The sequence below is a fragment of the Lepisma saccharinum genome, chromosome 1 (assembly GCF_977018435.1).
Source record: "Lepisma saccharinum chromosome 1, izLepSacc3.1, whole genome shotgun sequence".
In the NCBI taxonomy this organism is placed as follows: Eukaryota; Metazoa; Arthropoda; class Insecta; order Zygentoma; family Lepismatidae; genus Lepisma; species Lepisma saccharinum.
The window spans coordinates 161,305,657-161,332,202 of record NC_139229.1 but is presented as its reverse complement, the minus strand read 5'-3'; the positions used below and the strand labels follow the sequence as shown (position 1 = coordinate 161,332,202).

The window sequence follows — 26,546 nt, the reverse complement described above, 5'->3', positions numbered from 1 at the left end:
ATGTCCGAGGCCCACTTTGACTGGTACCAGCAACAGGTACGGTACAAGCTCCATAGCGATTCAACACTGCATTGATACTCTTCTTTGACACATGGAATGCTTTCATGTGGCACTGTTTAATTATGTGGCTATAACTATAACCAACGTCGGAAAAGGAACAGATGTACCCCTCCCAAAAGACCGGAATTTTTGGTGCCATATAAACACTCACTCCCACACACACCATTGTTTTTGAAAGTCAATATACAGTACTTTCGTCCTACTGGCTCTGGCTGCTCTGTGCTATGCCTACGTGCTGCTCCTTGGTGATCGAAATCGTTACAATCAACGTGAAACAACCTTCTGTATTTTATTTCAACCTTATTCACCCTCACCTTCACTGCCGGACCTTGCCCTCACCCTCACGACCTTCATAACTCACGATCATAGTCTCAATCTCGTGTCCTGTGAAGAGTGAAACCATGGGCGTACCCAGCGGGAGCAAGAAGGTAATGCCCCCCTTTCTGGAAAACGAGTGGTGAAAATTTTCATATATTTCTCTCTACTTTTTTCCGTGGAAAGTAAAATAAATATTATTCCCCTTTTCAAATAATTCAAACTTAAGCATTGTCGCCTGTTGTCCCCCGCGATAAAATGAGTTATTTGTAACGCTGGAAAAAAGTTTATTTTGCCCCCACGGAAAAAGGCTGAATGGTAAAATCCTCTGGTCGTATAAATATTTGCCGGATATTTTAAGACACCCTGTATTTGGAGAAAAAAGATATAGTCACTAGTCACTCACAAATCAAATAAACAGTCAGTGATAAAGAAAAATCACTTAGCCGAAAATTGTAAACACTATAATTTTTTAACTTGCCATTTGCTGGGGAGAAAGTTAACTATAGTTAATGTACTCATTTATTAAATAGAGAACATTTACAAAAGAAAAGTGTAATTTGAAGCAAACGTTTTTCTCTGCACAAAATTAGAGTTTATATTTTATTTTACTTTATTTGATCACAAATGGATAACTTGATAGTCACACAATATCTATATTAGGCTAAATACTTCAAATAAAACGAGGAAAAGTGTGAGTATGGGAACTTGCATTGTCATGTTGAAGCAACGTACTCTCTTTAAACCTAAAATATTGCTTTGAGTTTTTCTGAGACAGAGTGTCAGGATGCTCAGGAGAACTCGAATTGTGTGTAGACTGGCTCCACAACAACTGCTGGAGGCTCCAGAGTACGTGACCCACCCTTCGAGGTCGCTCGTGGATGAAGTAGGGATCCTGGAGGAGTCCTAGAATTAAATTACAATGTAAGAATATGTTACTTTTATTGTAATATGCTGTATCACTACTGATAATACTAGCTAATAGTGGTGAACTATGCTAATCATTTTTAAATCTGCTAAATAATGTATTATTTATTTCTAAGTTAGTGTGGAGAAGATATTTTAAAATTTACCTAATTTTTCAAATCAGCACCACGTGGACGTGGGTCGTAATAATAAGTGTCTTTCTCATCGTCGCTATTTTTGTTTTATTCGGTTTTATTTTGTATTCCTTTTGCATTTTTCAGGAAGAGTTGGCCCTCATTATGCTCAATGGACTTTTGGCCTTGAATGCGAATTTATCCAAGGTCGATGTAATTAATAGCATAATCTCTCCCCTCATTATGACAGTCTGTTGCTTAATGCGATTGGTTTATTGACTAGAAATAGCTCCTAATGCAACATTATGACAACTGCATGCAAGGCTAAATCCAAATCATACGTTATTCAATCGCCACCAGTACATTGAATTCGCTATGCAATTGCGTCAGGGTTGTATCTTAAAAGTTAAATATCTTAGGAACACGCCTGAACGATCATTTGACATTGGGAGTTTTCGTAATAAAGTAGCTTTTGTTGTGTTTGATTTTACACACTGCTTCCTGCCAGAGATGTATGATGCAAACCACTCTTGGTTGTCATTAACTATAATACTATGTAATTTACACAATCAAACGCTTTGAAAAAATCAATGTATACAAGTAATTTTAAGTTAATCGACAGCTTCTTGTATGTCGTCATTAACTTTCATAATAGCTGTTTTGATACTTGGACTGAAAACTAGACTGATATTTTGGAATTGATTGATTTGGTTTATTTTACTTCACCATTCTGCCACTTTTGGCTAATCGCAAAGACGAAGGTGAGTGATAATATGATGAAATTGATGAAGAGACACTCACACAGAACACCCATACCCAGGCCGAAATTCGAACCCGGGACGCCGTAGAACGGGGTGCTAACCACTCCACCATGAAGGTAAGCACGTATCTTTGTTATTTAAGTGAATAGCTGATCATGTGCAACGCGTTCTAGAATTTTTGACATTAATAAAAGTGTGCATATTGGATGAAAGTTATTTATTAACAGCTTTTCATTTTGCAATTGGCGAGATGTATCTTTGAACGGAGAATGAAGTAAATAACCCTGGATTCAAGAATCGGGCAACGAATCCTGGAACCAAGAATCCGGTAACAAACCTGCATCTCAGAATTTGGTAACGAATTCCAAATTCGAGAATCGGGTAACGAATTCTGGGGCCAAGAATCTGAGAACGATTCCTGATTTGAAAATCGGGTTACGAATCCTGGATTCGAATCCAATCCAATAATTTTGGATTGTGGTAATTCAGATTCGAATATGACCGACCAACTACTTCCAACTGCTCAACATTAAGATAAATGTCCTATCAAAAACTACAAAACCCCAGTCGCCAGCATAGAACTCAGACGACACGATCCCACACCAACTTTCGGAACAAACAAGCCGACTTACCCCGAAAACTATCAGATGCATTCAATTAAGTTCTGTCAGTGTAGTTTGCATCAAAGTCTTGGCTAACTCGAAAAAGACCAAACTCTGGAACCCCTGACAAAGTTATACGTCGGCGACAAAACAGGTTTCGAGCACACAACAGCAGCTGCCTTGAGCACCTTCTCCTGCTAATGGGCTACACACTGCCAGATGCAATACCCAGCACGCCACACCAACACGTGGGGCAACTTCCAACGCATACAGATCGTTAAACTTGCACACCAATTAACGGAAGGAAGTTTTCTCGGGGGATTTCAAAAATAGGCAAAATCAGACATGCTATTCTCAGAGGCTCCTTGCAACGAAGCGGAGAGCTAACTTTACTTAAAAGTTTTGGTGCTTTAAGGGCAGAACCTGATACGCTTTTGCAGTTGCAGAACGCTCTTAGAAAGGCCACTAAAAATGTAAATCATAATAAAATTGAACTTCTCAGAATGCCATTCTGCACTCTCCGAAAGGAAAAAAAAAGACGCTAAGGAAAATATATATAAAGAAACCCTCCTTCTATAGAGTGACCACAAACCAAAGAACCTCTGCCACTTCGCGCACCTTCCCCTTCATCTTTAAAACTCGGGCCATAAGAAAGCCTGTTCCACTCTGTCCCTCCCCTCCACGCGGGAGTGCGATGAACAGGAGTCGCGGGTCTGCGCAGGTTCCTTTGTGTGTGTACCCACGGTGGTGCGATTGAGAAAGTTATTATTTTCTTTATATACCACCAGTGCCGAATCTACAAGCCGCAAAACCCCGCAATGCGGGGAGGCCCGGAGACAAGTAATCCTTTAGGGCCCTCAGCCATTGCATAGTATAGCATAGAGGTATGTAAAAAATAAACGTAGTTACTCAGGGGTACAGAAACGAATACAATATATACAGGTAAAGGTGAAGTTAAAGTTCCCTGTGCATATAACACCGTGCCATGAAGGCACATTTAAGGTATGTGAGGGTAGGGCCAAACATATTTTCGATGTCGGACATCTTGGAGGTGACGTGATCAGCACTACGCTCCGACCGCCCTTTTGAGGCTGGTTGGGCCCTGAAGCCGATTTATGCAGGGACAAAGCCGGAAAAATTCCGACCTTATATCACCCACCCCGGGTTTTCGGCGTGACAGTCAGACTAGAATCAGATCAGCCTAGAATGCAGAGATGAAGGTTTCTTCAACCTATCTTTAATCAGGAAAAAGTTATGACTACATGATTGTAACAAATGTATCATTTTGCAGGTGTGAGAAACAGTGTCATATCCTTTTTCACGACGACAATGAATTAAGGAAAACGCATGGTATATTATGAATGAATATGTGCGAGAATAGAGGAGAAAACATGGGAATGCTGTAGTCTTCATGCTCTTCAATGCAAAATAGTCTAACCTCTTTCTATCATTACCAATTGTACGCAGCCTAAATCCTTTACTTTTTATAAGGGGTGTTAAGGGACTTTTGAACCACCCTGTAGGCCCTTGCATGTGACTTTGTCAATATGATATATATATATACACACACACCTACACACATATAATGTGTGTGTGTTAAGGTAGGTAGGTAGTCGGGGATGAGAGAGGACGCCACCTCCCGCAAGAAAGAAATGCGTAGGAATGTAGAGGATGGCGATAAGGTCCCACATATTTTTCGTTCGTGGTCACGGTGTAGATGACAGCGGCGTGCATTCTGGGTACGCAAGGTACTCACTGCGTACCCACAACACCGTAAGAAAAAAAATAATTTCCCCACCTTCTCGGAGCATGAAAATTCAACTATCGTCTCTCCGTAACCCCTTCCACTGCCAGAAATTCTATCTTCCGTACGAGAACGCTGCTGCCTTGCCCGAGTAGCCTGGCCTTCCAGGCAGTCCCGAACGTCTGCCGAATGATCCCGATTGTGCCTTCGGTGTTGCCCGCACCCACCCCATCCACCGTGGCTTCTGCCGATTTCCACGAGCAAAAGCTGCTGCCTCTGTTGGGTACCCTAGAAATTCGGAGGGCAATCCCCATTGGCTCCGATCAGCCCGGTCTTCCCGCGCCGTCCCACGCTGCATTTTCCTGTTCAAAGCACATGGTTCTAAGAAGCCAGGGTACCTAAGATTTTGGCAGCGTCTGCAGTGTTGGTAGTAGTCAACATATATTTTTTTCTTTAATGTTTAGTTTACTAACATTGGACAGACACGCTTGTTTTATTTTATTATGCGTTATAAAAATTTATTATTGACATAAATCGGAGCGGAAGGCAAGGAAATGTTTATCGGGAGGTGAGGGAAATGGAGTGATCGAATGAGCATTGCGTTTTACCTGAAACCCTTTTCGGCGTCGTCATGTTAATGTGTCACAGGGAAATTATATGGACAAATTGCATGTTTCACACCATTCTCAGTACCTGTCTTTCTCATTCTAGAGATCAAAATTGTATTCGTGTCACTTTGCATTTCAGCTTATGATAAGGATGGGTGTTGACTGTTGACCCGACGATATAAATGAACGAAAGAAAGAAACATAAACACGATGCTTAATATGGGATTCGAATGTACCCCCGCTCCCTTACGTTGCAAAGTTATGTAAATGGACGTTCTATTGTGCCGAACATAAGGGTGGAAAATCATATCTCAATCTACACACACGCGCGCATATTGTACATATATACATAATATTATTATGATATACATATTTATAATGTCATTCAATATAAAAAAATAATGAATTTCTAAATATTTAAAAATGCATTATTAATAAATACATAGAAAGAAATCAATTTGTTACTTTTATATACATCAGATATTTAAAAAGTAGCAAACTAATTCATTTACTAACTGGTTAAACATGTCAATAAATTACAAAAATAGTTGGAATCGTTTTATTATGCAATAGTTTTTCTATTAACATCATATTTATATTTGTCTTTCATTCTTGTTTTACTTCTATTGTGCATATTTTGCTATTGGTGTGGATCTGTTAAAGATCTCTTGAAGAGGTAGTGTATGTTTTTAATATTATCCTTCATCTTTCATTGTTATAACAAAAACTCTCCCTCCCCCCGGGAAATTTTGGTGTTTGGATTTTCGAGGCCAAGATTATTGGTGGGGGGAAATCCCTCCCTTCCCCCTCAGGACTTCGAACCCTGCCCAACATTTATTTGAGCTTTTGAAGTGTGTTTGGATTAATACCATTCTATTCTGATGCATTTTCTACGAGAGTCCGTAATTTCTTCATTCTACAAAATATCTCGTCGACTGACAACCCTGATCCATTCATCTGCAAATGTGAGTGGCTATTTCGAGGGAGGAGACACTTGTTATCGCGAGAGGTTGACGTTTCTTTGTTTCATCCGCCTTGCGTGTGAAATTTGCAGTGTTTCGTTCTTAATATTGTTTTGTCAGTGTGGTGAAGAGGTGAAATAGAAATAATATGGAATCGGGAGTTGTTGATGACGATCTGGAGAGGGTTTTTTCGTCATATATTTATGAAAAGAAAGTGGAAATAATCCGAAATGGAAAGCCCGTTCCTGAATTGTCTCCGGCAGGAGGAGTTACGAAGAATGGTAAGCAGCATGTTAGGCATTTTCAGGAAAAACTTACTTATGTGTGTATTTCTTCCTCAACCCTTAACTAAGATATTACTTATTTAAACATTTGTCTTTCCTTTCGTTCCCGTTCAATGTGCATCGCGCTGCATGAAGAAACTAATCAAGGTTGAATTGTTGAACTGCACGTTTTTTGAGAATATATTCGCGAAGCAGGTATATAAAATATAAAATATCGTGTTACATCTGAATCTCTCCGGTAGCGTTTTAAGGTTATATCTTTATATAAAAAAATCCTGAATAAGATCCCATTTCAATTCAACTAACTTCAATCAGCTTTAGTGTGCATAAAGGAAGCTTAAATTCTGCTTCCTTTAACCATGCTTTAACATACCAAAAAATGCGGCAAAAATCTCTTTTTTTTCATATGAATGCATTTTATACAGCCACTAGTATTGTTTAAAAACTGGGTGAATACTCTAGCAATTTTATTGAGAGGAAAAATTCCCAGTTGAGATCAACAATCCAATGATTCGAACCAACGTTCCGAGCGTGGTGGTCAGACGCCCTACCAACTCTTACGAACACTACAGATGCAGCCGTGCTTATGAACAGCTTGGAGTAATTTAGGTTAAATGGAAAAAGGTTTGTGTGATATCTCGTGATGAGTAGTGAGTAAATCACTTGTTTTAATTTATTTATTCACATCTCGATACATAGGTTACTTGTAATTCCAAATGTTGTGCTGCTTTTATGTACAATGTAAAGACTTACCAAATATTTACAAATAATTATTGGATAATGATTTACTAAACGTGTCTAACATACTTATTTGCAAAATAAACAAAAGTTCAATTTATGGCGGGTTTTTTTTTGTACATGTAAAATAGTATACAATCTTCCCTCTTTCAGACGATTAATTTCTTTCGCACTGAAAAATTTATTTGTACCGGAGCCAGTTGTATGAATTTCTAAAGGAAATAAATTCTCAACAAATACTTTTAAGATGACCTGAAACTTCTCAACATCAAAATTGTACAAAAAAAATTGCTGAAACCAACGGATGGTGGGGAAAATAGTAGCTCACTATTCTGCCCTCACGCAGCTATTTTTGAAAATACACGCTAACCCTTTTATTGAAGCTTCGCGTTGTATGCTAAATATGCAGGATGTCACAGCAGCTTGGTTAATAAATGCGTGAGCAAACGAATTAAAGATCCATGTCAGGCTTCCCTGCCCATCTACTTTCGTTAGTGTCTGCGGGGAGGGGAGGACGGGGAGCAGCATATGGATTGCTCGGAGGGCCCACCACAACTGGCTTCACAGTGGGTATTTCGCATTGAGTTTATTTAGTTCAACCTCCTCACACCGCGAATTCAGGAATGTTGAAGTTTATATGCTCACAGTGATGCATCTGGATCCATTCATAACCTTGATTTGGTGTTTTTAAGTCCACTTTGTGCACAGTAAGGCTAATCGGGACTGAACCTACAGTTTAAAGTGGGATCCGAACCACTATGTGCCTCCACCGGGTATCGAACCTGGGACCCCACTCATAACAAAGTAAAGAAGAAAGCTCCCTCTGTGCATTCCATAAATGGTGGGTATCAGGCTGTTGCTGGAGAAAATCTTCCATTCTCTTAACAAAACTCGGTTCAAGGGGGTTACGTTTCACCCGTTAATTCAGATGCTGTTTGACGGTGGTTATGTCATCTGTCTGCTATGATGGCACGAGGGGCACATTTTTGGAAATTTTGAAAAAGCAAAAATGATCCAAGCAATGCAAATGTTCTAAAATATATCATTCTAATGTATTAATCTCCTTAAGATTGGCTTAATGAAGTAATTCTACATTATTTCTTATATTGTAGGAAGCTGATGATAGAATTTGGTGACCAGTAGTTTTCTATGTAAAGGTTATTACAAAAAAGAAAGTGACACTAGTTTTGTAATCTAAGATCTGTCTCATCACCAGCAATTAACTGCTGTTATAAATTAGTGCAGGTTCACGCAGAAACATTTGTGTCATGGATATGTTTTACTCCAGCTGCTGAGCAGTGAAGAGTGGGACAGAAAATTTTTGTATACTTGATATAAGGTGTAACATGTGGCTTCCAACTTCCTTACAACTTTGCTAACTTATTTGATAAGCATTTTATTGACCACATCTATGCAAGAAGCTCTTACAAATGTGATCGTGCTTGTTTTATATGTGTCATGCCTCTCTCTAAGATTTAATCCACATTCCTTTATGCTTGCAGCAGCTCTCTTATGGTCATATCGATCATACTTGTCTCCAAGGTTCTGTGGATGGAGTACTGTAAGTACAAAAGTCAATAAGCATACATTTAGTGTAAAGTATTTATGGGGGTGTGTAAGTGATGTTGTTAGAGACTTATTGCAAAGAAAGTATTGAAATATCTACATCTTACACTGTACCCTGAGATATGTATAATATACTATTATGCATAAAGGCTGTGATTTATCCAAAGCCTCCCCTAAATTTCTTCAACACCCCTAAAAAATTTTCTCAGAAGGCCAAATTTATGGTCATTTTTGCTATAATTTTATTCTTACACCGCCTAAATATGATTTTACACCTCTCAGATGCAAATGTCTGGATAAACTCCTGCGTAAAGTTTAATTTCATAATACAATATGCTAGCAGCATTGAAGTTGTAATCAAATAACAGGCTGATTAATATTGTTATTAGAGAGTAAATTGGCGTAGGGATGTGACGACCTCATCGCCCAGTGACTTGTTCACTGAAGTTAGTCAACCAACAGAGTGAAATGGTCAACATTTTGCTCTGTTGGGATTTACAGAGCTGTCCTGTCATGGCTCTATGTGCGTCCCACAATCGGCAGAAGTGGGGTATGGTTGGTGGACTACAATGTGATCCTCCCAGCTAGATCCGAGTGATCCGCTGACCAACGACAGGTGCGGTCCTCCATTCATATTGGGGGTTAGGCGTAGAGCTGACAACTCTACACTGTAAAAAGAAATGTCAAGAATCAGCAATATGAGGCCATGGATGTTCCCAAGGCAAAATATTCCGGAGTTAAAATAGTCTCCCATTTGAATCTCCGGGCAGGGACTACTTTGGAAGGTCCCTGGACTAAGGATAAGATCTACATTAGGAATAAGGATATTAAATTAGGCACCTGGAATGTTCTGAGCCTTTACCGGCCTGGGGCATTTCAGTGTACAGTTAATGAGATAGCTAAGTATAAATTAGAAGTAGTAGTTGTCTAGGAAGTTAGGTGGCTAGGAGAAGGGAATTGTAAAACTAAAAATTATACTTTTTCTATGGTGGTACTGAAAATCATAATTTTGGAGCAGGCTTTTTCATAAATAATAGAATTATCTCGGCTCTTAAAACAGTAGAATTTATTAATGATAGGATATCATATGCAGTTTTACAGGGTAGGTGGTGTAAAATTATTTTAATAAATATCCATGCACCAACGGAAGATAAAGATGATAATACTAAAGATGATTTTTATGCAGCGTTAGAACAGGTCTTTGATAAATTTTCTCAGTATGATATGAAAATTCTGTTAGTTGACTGTAATGTACAGATTGGCAAAGAAGAGACATTTAAAACCACGATTGGTAAAGAAAGTCTTCATGAATTAAATAATGATAATGGTATAAGATTACTTACTTTTTCAACATCAAAGAATTTAATTGTGAAATGTACCACTTTTAAACATAAAGATATCCATAAATATAACTGGTCTTCTCCAGATGGTAAAACTCATAATCAGATAGATCATATTCTCATTGATAAGAGAAGGCATACTAGTATAATTGACGTTTGTTTACATAGAGGTGCTGATTGTGCCAGTGACCATTATTTAGTAATTGCTAAATTAAGAGAAAGACTCGCAGTGATAAATCATAAGCAACAAAAAGTGATTACTTGAAAAGCAAAATTAACTAAATTGAAACAAACAGCAGAAACAAAAATATCAGAGATTTATATAAAGGTGTAAATGAATTTAGAAAGGGGTGGCAACCTAAAGTAAACTTGATAAAAGATAAAAATGGTGATTTTTTTGGCTGACCCAAGCGATATTCTAAATAGATGGAAGAACTACTTTAATGACAATTTAAATGTTCATTATGAGACAAATCAGAAGTAAATGAAGTACACACAGCAGAACCTTTAGTTCCAGAACCTAACTTCATTGAAGTTAAAGATGCTATTAAAGGCTAAAGAATAACAATGCACCTGGCATTGATTTAATACCAGCTGAGTTAATTAAATATGGTGGAAATTCGTTAATATGTCAAATTCATAAATTAATTTGTTTAATATGGAATAAAAAAGAAATCCCTCAACAGTGGAAAGAATCCATAATTGTTCCTGTGTTTAAAAAAGGTGATAAAATGAACTGCAATAATTACCGTGGAATTTCTCTTATCTAACATTCCCTTAACAAGACTAATCCCATATGCTAATGAAATTATAGGTGATTATGAATGTGGATTTAAACGTAACAGATCAACTACAGATCAAATTTTTCGCATCAGACAGACACTTGAGAAAAAGTGGGAACATAATCAAAATGTCCATCAGCTATTCATTGATTCGGTCAAAAGAGATAAATTATATAATATATTAGTAGAGTTTGAAATACCTAAGAAGCTTGTTAATATGATAAAAGTATGCACCAGTGAAACAGAAAGTAAAATTCGTGTGGGTATTAATGTGTCTGACAAATTTACAATTCATGATGGGTTAAAACAAGGAGATGCATTATCTCCATTGCTCTTTAATTTTGCCTTAGAATATGCTGTTAGGAAGGTAGAAGAAACTAACAAAGGACTAGAATTAAACGGTGTGACTCAGTTGTTAGCATATGCAGATGATGTAGACTTATTAGGGGATGATATAAATACAATTAAGAATAATGCTCAAATATTTTTTAAATCCGCTAAAGAGATAGGATTCAAATTAGCAAAGAGAAAACTAAATATATGCGTACAGGCCGAAACCAAGTGTTAGGTAACAATCAAAATCTATTTATTGATAACAACTCGTTTGAACCAGTTTCCAAATTCAAATACTTGGTAGTAATACTAACAAATGAAAATGATATTAAATAGGAAATAAAAAGCAGGCTTAATTCAGGAAATGCATGTTACTTTTCTCTTCATAAACGTTTGTCTTCTCGTTTAATATCTAAGGAACTAAAACTTAAAATATACAAAACAGTAATTTTGCCTGTAGTATTATATGGGTGTGAAGCTTTGTCCCTTACATTGAAAGAGGAAAAAAAATGAGAGTATTTGAAAATAAGATCCTTAGAAAAATATTTGGACCTAAAAGGGATGAGGAGATAGGTGAATGGAGAAGGTTACATAATTTAGAACTACATAATTTGTATTCATGTCCAGATATTATTAGAATAATTAAATCAAGAAGACTTAGGTGGGCAGGCCATGTGGCACGAATGGGCGAGGAAAGAGGAGTTTACAGGATTCTTGTTGGGAAACCTGATGGTAAGAGACCTGTAGGAAGGCCAAGACGAAGATGGAGGGACCATGTTGAGATGGACCTAAAAGAAATTGGTAGGGATGGAAAAGAGTATATGGATCTTGCTCAGGAATTGGGCAGGTGGGAGACCTGTGTTGCTCTAGCCATGAACCTTCGGGTTTAAGAAGGTTAGAGAGTTAGTTAGTTAGTTACTTTACAGATGAATACCTTGAAAATGTAACTCCTCTTTGCTTTCACATTTTCTTTCAACACCCTGTTCGTAGCTTTGAATCTCAAGGGACTGATTTTGTTCTTTCTTCCTTCCACTAGCATACGCATGATTTATTCGGAGAGTCTGTGTAGGTCCAGTCCCGATTAGCCTTACTGTGCACAAAGTGGACTTAAAACCTTAAAACACCAAATCAATCAATCAATCAATTCGGAGAGTCTGGAATTGTAATGGTAGATATTACATAGTTGCCTTCTAGAGGATAAGGAGAGGGGGGCGCAGGATACAGAATAAAATATTTCGTAATTCCCATTTTGACCTTCGTTTTAAAAGTTGTTCAAAGGCAAAAATGGCAATCGGGGATCATTTTATGGGAGTTCGCATTTATCTCTTTGGTTTTTCCCGAGTTCTTCACTGCTTCCATTTGAAAAATTTGATTTTTTTAAAAAAAAAAAAATTCGGGTAGTGCTGTAGCCCCATTAACTCCCCTTCTGCGTACTCTAGTGCTTCTTTTTACCGGTGATATTATCTTTATGCTACAAAAATACTAAAATGAAATTCATTACTATCATTTAGCATTACTTATTTCAGGTTAAGAATGCATCAGTTGGTTGTGCTTTTTGGGTGGTATATTACTTTCCATCTGTTGCGTGAGATTGTAAAGTTACGGTCATTTCTAGGTTGGAACGAGTCCGTTGCAAGTCAGTGGAACCGTTACAACCCAAATGTATTCGTGAGTGTACAATATAGTTTCCCCGTCGGCTATCAAATATGTCAGTCAGACAGAAAAATTGGCATAAGGACAAGAAAATCTGCAAGCTTATGACTAAAGTAATGCCTATCCCTACTGATGCTGCATATCCTTCATTGCTACTTCAGCCTTATTCGAGCGACTTCCTTCCGCTGCTTACTATCCCTTATGCTCCTTCCAGGTTCTCAAAGACATAGCTCTTTCCCTTGGACTAGCTCCAACTCATCTCCAGCATACGCCCCATTGTTGCCGCGTTATGTCCTAAAATCTCTAAGGACGTCGTTTGTAAGGCATGCTTTGCACTAAGACCATGATCGCAGTCGATTTATAGCATGGGATATGCATCCACCCACAAGTGACCTCAATCCTCGTTGCCGTAAGAGAAATATTGTTTCATTCTTCACACCTCTTAGGTCCTTGCTCTTTACGAGGGGCAAGGCGTCCATAAATTCTTTGCCTCAGTGTACATTTATGACCCTAAGTTAAGATAGTAGAAAAGTATGAATAATTATGCCGATAAAGAGGATGATAAAACAATTGACTGTAAACGTCCGATAATTAAAGGACAAACGGAAAAGAGGCTAAAAAAACATTAAAATGAATTAGTGCGATGAAGGAAATGAAACAAACAAAGAAATAATACGACAGAAATATGTGAAGAAAAGTGCTAAGATGAATGTATTAAGGGAAAGGAGTAAAGAGACAATGCAAATGAATGGAAGATCTATGAACATGAAGAAAGAGAAGTCAAATAATAGAAGAAAATTTAACCAAAGCGAATAATCGATTATGGTCACCATTCCGTTGAATTAATAGTAACTATAAAAGAGAAAAGATTTAGCAAACCAGAAAAAAACAAATGGCAGGAGTTAAAGTTTGTGCGTCTGTAATAACTTTCTAAAGTATTTTTGTCATAGCTCTATAAATAACTTGAATATATGTACTGTATATATATGTAATGTACAAAAATATATTGAGTTATCTAACTAAATCATATTTAATATCAAATTCTATATCGAAAGTCTTCTAATGAATTAAACTGCTGATGGTTTGACACGCTTAGTTTTATACCTTTACCTTTCGTCCAACTATCATTGTTAACATAAAAATCGTCGTTGTCAGTTGCATAGAAAAGTTTATTCAATATACTTTTAAGGTACTCATGCATAGTTGTGGATAGTGCTGTGCATGACTCTATCTGTCGTACAACACTAATGGTACAATTCCATTACCTTGAGTGCGAAGACGCTCAAGTAATATTTTTTGTTTCTATTTTTCTTATTTGACGCCGGTTTTCTGCATCCTTGGGCTTCTCTTGATGAATGCTGATTAGCTGTGACGCTGACAGGGAATTTCTTTCGGGAGGCCTCAAGTGTGGAGGATTTTTTTTTCGAATAACCTTTTCTTCGGTGGGCGTCATTATTATTTTTCCTCTTTCTCTATTTTTATCTCTTTCCTTGTCCCTTTCTTCTTTGTTTATCTCTTTCCTCTTCTTTCTTTTTCCTCCTTCATTTCTCTATCTTTCATCCTCTTTTTCTTAATATCCTTCTCACTTTCTTTCCCTATCTTATTCCTCTATATCTTTACCTCTTTCTATCACACTATTTCTGTCTCATTCTTTTTCCTCACTTATCTTTTTACCCCTCTGATTCTTGATTCACCCCCAAATTATTCTGAGAAGTTCTCGTGTAGCTATTTGGGTAGCAATGAGCGTGGACTAAAGTCTGCCCCTGCCAACCCCTGTTGATTAGATAAAAATGGTGAAGGGAAAGTCAACACGCTCGGTCACCGATGCTGCGGAACTCGAGTAGTAATTGGTTTGAAGTCCAATCATAGACTCATGGAGTTCCTGCGTTATTACGACGACTGAGATGTCAAGACAGACAGACCATTCGTCTAGTTTTAGACGCAATATCGCTCGACTTCGAAAACGTTTACCAAAGTGAAAGGGAGAGGGATTATGTGGTTCCTGGATATTGGGAGCAATGACTGATCTGTCGAGGTACCCAGAACTTAGAGGCGTTTGAAATTTCTTTGTGACCTCAACCGACGTACCCTTGTCTTCCTCTCTCCCTTCCGCCCAAAGTGGGTTGTGCCCGTTTCTGGTAGAAGCTTTCGGGTAGGAAACTTAGCTAAGAGCAGACCACATACATTCAAAAGCTTTTACTTTTTTTCACGTCGATATCGTACTTATCTCCTTCTCATATGGTACAGGTAACTTGTCACTTCTGCAGTGGCTTCCAGAGGGCGCGAGTTGATGTAAGTAATATATGTCTTAATTTCTTCAAATGAAAAAAAAATGGAAATACGAAAAGTGTAAAAATAAGTACCGTAATGCAAAAAGAAGAAGAAAGAAAACTATTCCCTGGGTATTGCCACGATATTACGTATGGGTTTCACATATTGTCAATCTCAGTCGTATTGTAGGTGATGTGATCAACATCATGATCCGTCCATTATTCCCAAGCACCCCTTGATGAGAGACTGGTCAAGTCCCGAAGTCATTCACATGGGGACTCGGACAAAAAAAAAGGTCGTGTCTGATACCCAGCTGGACTGTTGAAACATGAAGTCTCACGTTACATTCAGCACCCTCCATAATATATCACTGCGGTTCTTTTAAAAAAAATGTCTGTATAAAATAAAATGGGTTATAACTAGGGATGGACGATATCGGAAATTTGATATCGCGATATATCGTCAAGAAAATATCGTCACAAACGATACGATACGATATATTTTCCGTATCGTGATATCGGCGATATATCGCCGACACGATATATATCGCCAAAATATCGTGATGATATATCCCCGAAACGATATATATCGCCAAAATATCGTGATGATATATCCCCGAAACGATATATATCGGCAAAATATCGTGACGATATATCGTCTAGTTGAAATCGCCTGGTCAATATTTTTTTTCAATATCGCAATATATCGTCTGGACGATATATCGCTCATCACTAGTTATAACATGTTCTGGTATTTTCTGAGCACACTGTATTATCGTACGCTTGTGGATTATAGTAGTTAAGAGACCTCGTACTGCATGTCACCAGTTACTGACAATATCTAGAATACAGATGAAGAAGTAGACGCCTTATGCTGGTGAGTGAAAGCGAATTATATATATATTAGTTTTCAGAGACTCGTAATCATCTCTGCATATTACCTAGCGTCCACTACAGTGTCACGTGAACCGATGTTCGCATCCCAGTCCTGTATCAGCCTGTAATGGGGTTCTTGGCAAACCCTCACCTTTCGGCAGTAAATCGGAGGGCAGCGGCGAAGGATAACAACGCGCTCCCCTCGAAGGTAGCTGAAAAAGAAAAGGTTGCCAGAGCTGGCATTTTAACGTACACTTATACGCAGAGTCGCTAATCGAAGTTTGTAATAATTATACGAGACGTACTAATAACTGAAGTCAGTACAGGATGATTACGAAGCAAAGTGGTTCTTGTAACGAAAAAAGTATCGCCAATGTCCTTCACTGACACAGAGAAGGGAAAATGTAACGTGTGTTTAGGCTCGGCTGGACCTTTGGCCACAGCCAGGGCAGATTTTTTTTCAAATTTTCCTCCCCTTTCGAGAAACCACTGCGACATTCCAAAATGTACAAAAAAAATACATCAGCTTAGAATTCATTGTTGAACATTGACGTTAATTTTTCGTGTGGTTTGCTTTAATCTAGATAATATTATCAATAGTTTAATAGACTTATGTAATCATGAAAGTATTGATAATATCTTGATAACAGTCAAAGCAAACCACACAAAAATTCACGTCAATGCTCTACAATGAATTCTTAGCTGATGCATTTTTTTTAAAAAAATTTGGAATATCGCAGTGGTTTTTCGAAAGGAGGACAATTTGAAAAGATCTGCCCTGGCGGTGGCCAAAGGGTCAGTTGTGGTTTCCAGGTTGAAAAGTTAAGTTCGCTCTATGTATCTCGTCCTTGATGTTCCTAAGAGTAAAGTGATCTGATCACAGCGCACTGCCCGCCACGCTGAACGTCTTACGCCAACATCTCCCACGCACCTCCCCAGCAAGGAACTACACGTAACTAGGGAGAGGTTCGATTTTATATATGTATCTCAGTTTCTTCGGTAGTTCTTGTACGTCTAGAATAATAATGAGGACGAAAGTGGCCCCCCAGCTGCCGATATTGAGGAAACCTAAATAGAGAAATATCCGCGTACCAATCGGGATTACAAGCTGAATACTGTCTTGTTGAATACTAAACTATTGAAAACCAACAACGAACACTCAACAGTAAGATTACTCATTGACAATTTCTGTTTTGTGAATCACTTTGCGAAATCGGATGCAAATTAGCATTAAATTTTAAAAACTCATATTCTCAACTTTCATCAACTATTTTTGTTATTTGTCAATAAATTCTGTGAACGAGAATTGAATCGATTCTGCAGTGTTATAAAAGTCGCCCAACCCTAATGAGATTCCTGAAAGGATTCTGACTTGCACCTGGCTACCCTGGTTTAGCTTCCTCGCACGTTCCATGACTGTAATGGTATTGCTTGTGTTGCCAGGTTTCAAAAATGCAATTGATAGCAAAATTTCGAGGAAAAATTGTGATTAGTGATTTTCTTATGCGATTCTATGGTCAGCACTTGGGAACATATTGCCTGCTGCTACTGCGGTTGCACTGCTAATGTTACTTACAAAGACCATATGCCACTAAAAGGCTGCTTTCCACTTCTCGCGTGAGATCGATATTCCCAAACACATTAATGCTGCACATGATCGCTGTTGTTCGCTTCCGACAGATTAGCGTGGCACCAGTCACAAAACTGACCTTGTGACATATATTCTACTTTCTTATCTCCTGAAATTGGCATTCTGATAACAAAACGGGCCCTGATTTGATCAATTAATTAACTTCTTGCATTTAATTTTCTGTATAAATAAACTGTAACTAAAAGCATTAAAATGTTCTCAGTTGGTAAGGCTTCAAAAGGTAGGAAACCTGGTGCGAATATATCTTATAGTTTTCATTATACGTAAAAGTAATCAAAATTAGTGTTGCGGAACTTTTGAAACTGTCTGCATAATTTGTAAAGAAAACTTTAAAAACTCACCTGGGAGTAATAGAGAAGAATCTTCGAAATAGGATGTAGCATGACAGTAACATCATCACGGTTACTATGGTGACAAGAAACATGTATACTATCCCCATCTTGCAGTGGAGTGGTCACGCCTTTGCTGTCAGAAGGTGGGAAAAAAAACTATTTAAAACGAGGCTCCGACATTAGTTACATTAAGATAAATTACTTTTAGAATACGTGCCGTTATCATGTACTCTATGTTTGTGCTGTAGATGCTGAAACATGCAGAAAGAAATATATTAACGGAGACTGTGGGTTCCATTACTCTGGCATTCCTAAACCCGAAGATTTATTGCTGCAGTAGCAACACAAGCCTACCTTCTGTCCCTCTCCTGGGCGATTTCAATCCAGTCTATACCATCTATTACCCTTAGCTCTACATCAATATCGTCCTTTCATTTCATCTTGACATGTAACAAAGCGCAGTAAGATAGCCTATTTCAATTTCAACAACCTTCTGTGTATTCTGAGAGGTATTCTAAAGAGATCTATTTTTTGTATTTAAGAATTTAGAGCAAAAGAATGGGTCTGCAAAACGATAGACACTGTTAGAAACATGTCCAGCAGGACCTACGAATGTACGAGTATACTTGCCTGTAGTGAAATGGAACTCTCTTAGAAATTCATCATCAACGGAGGACCAAGATGTGATCTCCATTTACAGACTGCTACGTAACTTAAAGCACATTAGCTGTTATTTTTTCCTGTAGCTTAGACGTGTTGCTCAATGAGCATTAGGCTCTGTGAGTTAGCACTGTTAAGTGGGAAAGTTGACAGTTGCACACAGAGATAAAAATCCCGAAACAAGTGAGCCACGCGCGAACTGAACATGCCTAATCTTTCATCCGTGCCTTGCAGGCAACACAGGTCAGAGAGAGAGAGAGAGAGAGAGAGAGAGAGAGAGAGAGAGAGAGAGAGAGAGAGAGAGAGAGCACCGGGTGAAATTCCAGTACCGATACGAGTCCCGACTCCTAGCTGTTTAATCAAGATTCTCTTACCAACTACGTTATGCATAGCCTATAGTACCGGGTGATCCGTTTGAGATGTCAGAAAAGTAATTCGTTATATACAAGAGATTAATGTACTTATCTCTTAACCGGTTGTTGTAATACAAGCAGAAAGGATGTAAGTTTTGAGTGAGTGGAGGTTTACAGACTTCAGCCGCGTGGCGGTGCTAGCGTGCATGGTAGACAAAGATGGTGATCAGTCAGCACAGTATGTCGTAGGGTATGCGGAATTTTTGAGTCTTACATGCACGCTAGAGCCGCGGTAGTCTAAGCGGTAGAGGGTGTAACTGCCACGCGGGAGACCCGGGGTGATTGACCTTGTCCCCGCATAAAGCGGCTTTGGAACTCAGCCAGCCTCAAATCAATGGGTACCTGTGTGCAACCCTGGAGTATAAAAGCGGCCGGAGCGTGGTGTTGATCACATAACCTACAAAATGGCCGAAATCGAGAATGTGTGGGGCCCTATCCCCACATCCCCTAAAATGTGTCTTCATGGCACGGTGCTATATGCACGGGGAACTTTACCTTTTTACCTAAGAGCACGCTAGCGCCGCCACGCGGCTGAAGCCTGTAAACTTCCACTCACTCAAAACTCACATCCTTTCTGCTTGTATTACAACAAGCGGAAGCGGCTAAGAGATAAGTACATAAATATATTGTATATAACGAATTACTTTTCTTACATCTCAAACGGATCACCCGGTATTTGTGTTCTGGTTATACTTTGCATCACATCTCTATTTCTCTAGATTAACCGCAACTATGAGGATAGACATAGGCGTAGCTAGAACTTTATATTTGGGTGTGCACAAAGAAAAAAATGAGGTCTTGTATCTTTTTAATAGCATATTTTGCAACACAATCATTTGGCTCTTTAACTGCACTGATGTTTGTAAAGGAATATAAGTTCACTAAATGACAGTGTTGAAAATTTATAAATATATGTAGTAGAAAAAATCAAATTGCATAGAAATTACACACACACAAAATGTTCATAAATGTTACAAACAAATACATCAAAATACACGTCATCTATAACAAGAGACGTCTGTCAAAAGGTACAATGTTCTTAAACTCATCAATAACTTCATTTACATCAATAGACTAAGCTTTTTCCTGTTCCACAAATAGCAAGAGCAGGGCTTCCAATCTATCCTGCTTCTGAGTTGCTCTTAATTTAGTTTTAACTTGGGTAAGCTTGGAGAAAGATCTGACACGTGCAGCTTGTGACACGTATAGAAGAAAGGCACTGCAGTACAGAGTAGAATGCAGTAAATATCTTCTTTCTCCAATGACATCAAAAAATCGAAAATCTATAGACACTCATTTCATCAGCGATAATGCACGTGTTTGTACCAAGTAATGACATTTTCAACTTCTTACAAACTGCCGCTCTTATTGAAATGTCTGTATTTAATTCTCTTTGATAAAGCAGCCCATTAGGGTGTGGCTAGGCACACCCGGCACACCCCGTAGCTACGCCTATGAGGATAGATGTTGAAACAAAGGCAGCCGTAGTAATTCCAGAAAAAATTTAGAAGAAGGTCCAAAGGGAGACAGAAAGGGGGAAGGTGTTATATGAAAACTCACAGAAGTTGGAAAATTAATACAAAATATTGTATATAGTCAGTGGCGTATGAACAGAGGGGTACAAGGGTACATTGTACCAACCAATTTTTTTGGAAGGGGTTAGAGTACCCCTTAAATCCGTAGATCGAATATTTAACCCTTGTACCCCTCTCATTTTTCTTGCTGCTGTTCAAAGAACCTCATTTCTACTAACTAAACAAAAAAGTTTGTTTTGTCTACAAATACTATCTTCCTTTACAAAAGAATTCAAACGACCGTAAACCTACTAGGTTTAGTCAGTTCACTTGGTGAGAGATAATTCTTTTGGTATTCAATTTCGATTATTTCAAATGCAATTTTCAGAAGTTCTACTACAAAATATTAGTTACATTTTATTCAAACTCTACGGTAAATTTTAAAATTTGCAACTTTTGTACAAGAAATGTTAAGAAATAAAATTAACTTCTAAACTAATGAATTGTGAAGGCTCGTTCTGATCTGAATTTTAACAGATGAAACAGATAACAAAAAAATGAGGGGAAATTTTAAAATATTGAAAAGTATTTTATCAAGCTCTTTCCTGCGCCACTGTGTATGGTGCTAATGATCCCAAACTGGGGTCACGGTGGCTTTATTCGCTTTTCTACTCACCACGGCCCGCCCCCGTAGCTTAAGGCAGCATACTTAAATAAGCCCTGCTTTCTCTCCAACACTCCTGCCTCTCTTTTCTTATTTCTTCATTCTGTCTGTCTATGTCTGCTTCTCTCTCTCTCTATTTTATTTTTTCTGTCTCCGTAACAATATTTTTCTTTCGTTTCAGGAACAAAAGAAGAGATCTGTTTACGGAGAACTCGAATGCACAACCTAAGGTTCTACAGCGATATAAGGTAAACACAACGTGCTACGACGCCAGGGGTCCCGGGCCTGGGTGATCTTTGTGAGTGTCCCTTTATCAATTTCATCATATCGTCACTTATCCTTGTCTTCGAGATTAGTCAAAAATGGCAGAAAAGCGATGCTAAATAACAAAAATTGAAAAACAAAAATCAAAAGCTAAGCTAAACACTATATTAAGAAGTCCTGCTGTGCCATACTACCGTACGTATTACTTCAACACAAATTCTCTTCACTTTCCTAGCGCAGCACTAAAATGAACGAGATGGTAAGACAATGAATGTAGGTTGCCAGTCCAAAGTTACACGTTAGGAATAAACAGGGTTTAAAGTGGGGGAACGCAGAGAATGATATCCACCAGCTAAATTTTTCACAAAACATCCCCCCCACACACACACACACTGTTAGAAAAAAGCCTTCCCCCACCCATAACAAACCTCCACCAAGCATTCCCCAGCTAGGAACTTCCACTTCGAGCACAGAAAGTAAGATGAAAGAGTTAAACTTACCTGTCTATGTACTTTGGAGCTACTTCATCCTCTGCTTGCGAGTCTCTTCCAGCTGCGGCAGATGATTAGTCATAGCACCTGCGACGGACTCTCATAACCGTCGCCACCTGTTGCTGTTGCATGGTTTTCGTTTCGATAGCATCTGCATGCTAGTAAGTACATACAGACATAAGGCACCAACGAAAACGCTTCGAAAGAAAGCTGAAACTGCTCGACACTAACGGTTGCTAAACATTTGGTTTACACTTCCTTCCAAAATCGCCCCGACAAATTCAGTGAGTTGATTGCAACGCAAAAGAAATGTAAGCAGCAGAAATTTGAGATATAAATATAAAAATATATCTAATATATATATATACACACATAAGCACATACTTATCCGCTGGGTTCGAATCTCGGCCTGGGCATGGTTGTTCTTTGAGAGTGTCCTTCATGGATTTCATCATCACTCATCCTCATCTTCGAGATTAGCCAAAAGTGGCAGAAAAACGACACTAAATGACTAAAACAAGGCAGGGGAGTGGTGACGGAGCTGGCTTCTTCATTAATTAGACTAATACCTTAGCGTCATTTCAAATATCGAGTTATTATTATTATTACATTATAATTGATTGAGTTGGTGTTTAAAGGCCACCTTATGCACAGTAAGGCTAATCGGGACTGGACCTACAGTTTAAAGTGGGATCCGAACCACTATGTGCCTCCACCGGGTATCGAAACATTATTATTAATATAAGGAAAACTGGGTCAAACGAAGGTTAGAATACCATAAGCCGCTCATGAATATATCTTACATTCTGAAGAGGGATTTGATGGGGTCATAATAAGCCCTACTGCCTTTGACCCAGCATTCTTAAAAGAAAAAAAGGGAACGTCAAATACAAAAAAATATGATATCCAACTGCTTGCAAAATTTTCGCAAAGCGCCCAACCCGCTAAAGCCACGGTTCGACCAAACATGCCTCCAGCTAATATTTCCCACTTCAGGCGCTGCTTCTGGATAAGATCAGAACCATGTGAGAAAATGTGTTTCCGATGGAATTAGAATATGAGGCCCTTTGATTACAGAAAGTTTCTATTTCCTACAAAAATTAGACTTTTCGTTTATTTTTCTCATTTCTATTTATTAATATTTTTTGTATGTCCCATGGGACGCGAGGCCCCGGGCTGTCGCCCACTTCATCCACCATTTGCTACGCCTCTGGCAATAATTATTGTTTTAAAATTGACTGAGTGAACCAACTCCTAGAATACGTGTATGCACTATGTAAAGTCGAATTCGACTTTAATGAGACTGGATCCTTTTATCTTTTAAGTTTTCGGTCATGCTTTCCATAATACCCAGTCTCCAGGCTACGAGGACGAAATGGTGCCAATTGACGCTTCTGACTAGAACACATCCTTACAAGCCTCTACTTATACAAGGTAGAAGCCCTAACCACAAGGCAATCTGGGAGAATAAGGTAAGAGGGGGGAGCGGAAAGAGTGTATTCCATTCGCTTGCCAGGCGCAATGTTGGTGATATAAGATAGTTTATACACTGGATGTAGCAGTTCAACTTTCGCAGCGTGTAGCCAAGCAAGTGGCATTGTTTAGGTCTGCGAGAATATTCCCTCCGCAATCTCAAAGATAACAGCACAGATAATACACAGTGTTGGCAACGTAGAAAGACGAAATGTTGCATGGAATAAACAGAGGCACATAAACAATTAAGATAACGAGCATAGCCCATCGCTGTCACCGGTAAGAAAATCAATTATGGATTTCGGTAATAGAGCACTACTTCGCCATCGCCAGGTTACGCCATTACCCATTCCCATCGGAGCTGCCCCCACGTGCAGTATTTGACTCACCCAAACAAAACCCACGTCTTTAGCTGGCAGTTAAATCGCTACTTGAGTGACAAGCAGGGTTGTGAAACATAGCTGGTAGTCAGGTATAAGTGTCTGTCAATGTCCAGATCAATTCAAATTTCAAACCATTTGTTAATATATCGAAGAGGGCAGTGTGTAAGAATTAATTATAGCCACATTGTTCATTACTATTTTCAAAATTCCACTTATGATTTCTAGCACCTCGTTGTCCTTACATTTTGCCCTTGCACCTTGCTGAAATTTCCTGCTATTATGTTTGTAATTAGAATTTGTTTGGATAGGGTGACCAGACATACTCTTTTTAAGAGTATTATACTCTTTTAGAGGTTCATATACTCTATACTCTTTTCTATTTGCAAAAATCCCCAAATATACTCTTTTCCATAAAAACAAAGGTAAATATGATATTGAACAACACATAAACTCGAAGTCACACACAGAATGTTCATCGTTTTCTGAGACACGTAAGTTGGATAGTTTCTTGAAGTGTATTGATGGATACAGTAAGTCAATATGGTTTGAAAACTAAGGTTGTTGGATTTGTAGCAGATAATGCACCATTAAATTTTGGTAGCATAAACAAGACAACATCAGGAAATAAAAATGTGCACAGAGAGTTAGAGTGCAGATTAGAAAGAAATATTTTGCCTATTGGTTGTGGGCCTCATATTCTACATAGTGCAATTTCTGTAGCTTGTGCGAAAATAATACCCATAGATGTTGAGAACTTAGTTTTCAAAATATAGAATCATTTTAGTATTTTTACTGTGAGAACAGAAAATTTGAAAAGATTCTGTGTATTTATTGGGTGCCATTATGAGGGTCTTTTATACCACTCAAAGATAAGATTCCTCTCTTTACTTTAATTATACGTCAGTATGAAGCGATAAAGGCCTATTTTTTGAGTGAGGAAAATGCCCCAATTGCTATAGTCAATTTTTTTCAAGATGATACAAGTGAACTATGGCTATATTTTCTGCATGCACAGGTGCTCCTGTTTAATGATACTATTTTAAAATTTGAAAGGTGTGATATAACAGTAATTGAAGTTTCTGTTCAATATTGTAACACATCCATCTTTGAAAATTACAGAATTCTGAGGAACCGTTGCACCCAGGAAGTACGAAAATCAAAGCGTCGATTCGGGTCTGAACTACTAACATACGAAAGCAAACCTGACGTCCTCTGGAAAAAATTGAAAATACTGGGAGTTGGGAAACGGAGAAACCACGAATCCGTGAATAAATTTCCACCGGAAGTATTGAACGATCACTTTTGTGATCTTCCGATCGTCGATGATAATGTGAAACACGAAACGATTCGTAACATTGAAACACGCTCCACAACTGCTCCAAAATTTTGTTTTTCTTATTTTTCGCCGGAACAGGTCAGAAAATCGTTACAGAAGATAAAGTCATCGGCCGTAGGAGTAGATGAAATTTCTATCCTCATGATTAAAAAAATTCTCTACCACGTACTTGCTCCTATCACTCATATTTTTAATTTTTCTTTAATTACCGGCGCATTTCCCTCGTCTTGGAAACTCGCCCTGGTACGCCCTATACCTAAAACAAACAACATAATAAACGTCAACGATTACCGACCAATCAGCATCCTCCCAGCCTTGTCTAAAGCCCTAGAGCATCTCGTTAGCGATCAAACCCGGGACTTTCTAACGCGAAATCATTTAATAGATCCTCTTCAGTCTGGCTTTCGAAGTAACCACAGCACTTGCACGGCTCTTGTCAACGTAACCGATGACATGAGGCTAGCCATGGACAATAAACAACTTACGATTCTGGTACTTCTAGACTTTACAAAAGCTTTTCAGACAATTGATCATGAAATTCTACTCGCTAAATTATCATCGATTTTCAATTTTTCCGACTCCGCGGTTAATTGGTTCTGCTCCTATCTACAAGAACGTCGACAATGTGTCGTTGACCTATATGGAAAATCGTCGTGGAAAAACATTCCATGTGGTGTCCCTCAAGACACTGTACTCGGCCCCCTCTTATTTGCTCTGTATATAAACGACCTCCCGACGGTGCTTAACGGCTGTAAATACCATATCTATGCCGACGATTTTCAGTTATATTTCTCTTTCCCCCCCGCAAGAAATACTGCATGCAATAGAAATTGTGAACAATGACCTTAAACAAATAAGTACTTGGTCTGCACACCATGGCTTACATCTAAACCCGACTAAAAAAAGTAAAGAAGTAAAGTGCTCCCCTGTGCATAGCACTACGCCATGAAGGCGTATAGGGGGTGTGGGGGTAACGCCCCACACTTTCTTGATCCGGTCATGAGTGGGGGTGATGTGATCAGCATCACGCCCCTGACCGCCTTTACCCCCCAGGGTTTCCCCCGGGTACCCATGTTATTCGACGCTGGGTGGGCGCCGGAGCCGCTTTCATCGTTAGAAAAGTTCCCGGATTTGAACCGGTCGGGGATCGAACCCGGGACCTTTAGCATGGTAGTCAGACGCGTTACCGACTGAGCCACCGCGGCCACAAACCCAGTGTATTCTTGTAGGTTCCCCTAGAATTTTGAGCAAAATAGATAAATCTAGCCTCCCTAGACTCAACATAAATGATATTCATCTGCCCTTCTCCACTACTGTTAAGAATCTGGGTGTGATACTCAACCAACATCTCACCTGGGCAGAACAAGTTAACTCTGTATCTAGAAGAGCTTTCGGTGCATTGCATTCACTCTATCGGCTCAAAAACTTCCT

The 26,546-nt window shown here is 38.7% G+C and overlaps 1 protein-coding gene across 8 annotated transcripts; it reads right to left on the bottom strand.

Moving 5' to 3' along the window:
- Positions 1-772: 772 nt before the first annotated feature.
- On the bottom strand, positions 773-22,067 carry LOC145989790 (uncharacterized). 8 transcript variants are annotated; one of them, XM_083125192.1, is made up of 4 exons: positions 21,933-22,056; positions 17,927-18,045; positions 16,000-16,146; positions 773-1,281 (listed from the first exon to the last, which is right to left on the bottom strand). In XM_083125192.1, exons 2-4 carry the CDS (start codon positions 18,022-18,024, stop codon positions 1,167-1,169), a joined length of 360 nt encoding a protein of 119 aa, XP_082981318.1. In that variant the 5' UTR covers positions 18,025-18,045; positions 21,933-22,056; the 3' UTR covers positions 773-1,166. The 8 variants fall into 8 exon arrangements, with proteins under 8 accessions (XP_082981318.1, XP_082981309.1, XP_082981301.1 ...); XM_083125183.1 differs by lacking the exon at positions 21,933-22,056 and adding an exon at positions 21,861-21,897; XM_083125175.1 differs by lacking the exon at positions 21,933-22,056 and adding an exon at positions 21,850-21,909 and having other exon boundaries at positions 774-1,281.
- Positions 22,068-26,546: the final 4,479 nt, after the last annotated feature.

What these genes read in the sequence shown, in the direction of transcription:
- LOC145989790 (XM_083125148.1), bottom strand. Translation starts at nt 18,024, where the DNA reads ATGGGGATAGTATACATGTTTCTTGTCACCATAGTAACCGTGATGATG. An exon ending in TTCTTCTCTATTACTCCCAG is followed by an intron (nt 16,147 to 17,926) that starts GTGAGTTTTTAA and finishes TTTCTTTTTCAG; the next exon opens with CTACCTTCGAGGGGAGCGCG. An exon ending in GACACTGTAGTGGACGCTAG is followed by an intron (nt 1,282 to 15,999) that starts GTAATATGCAGA and finishes ATTTAATTCTAG; the next exon opens with GACTCCTCCAGGATCCCTAC.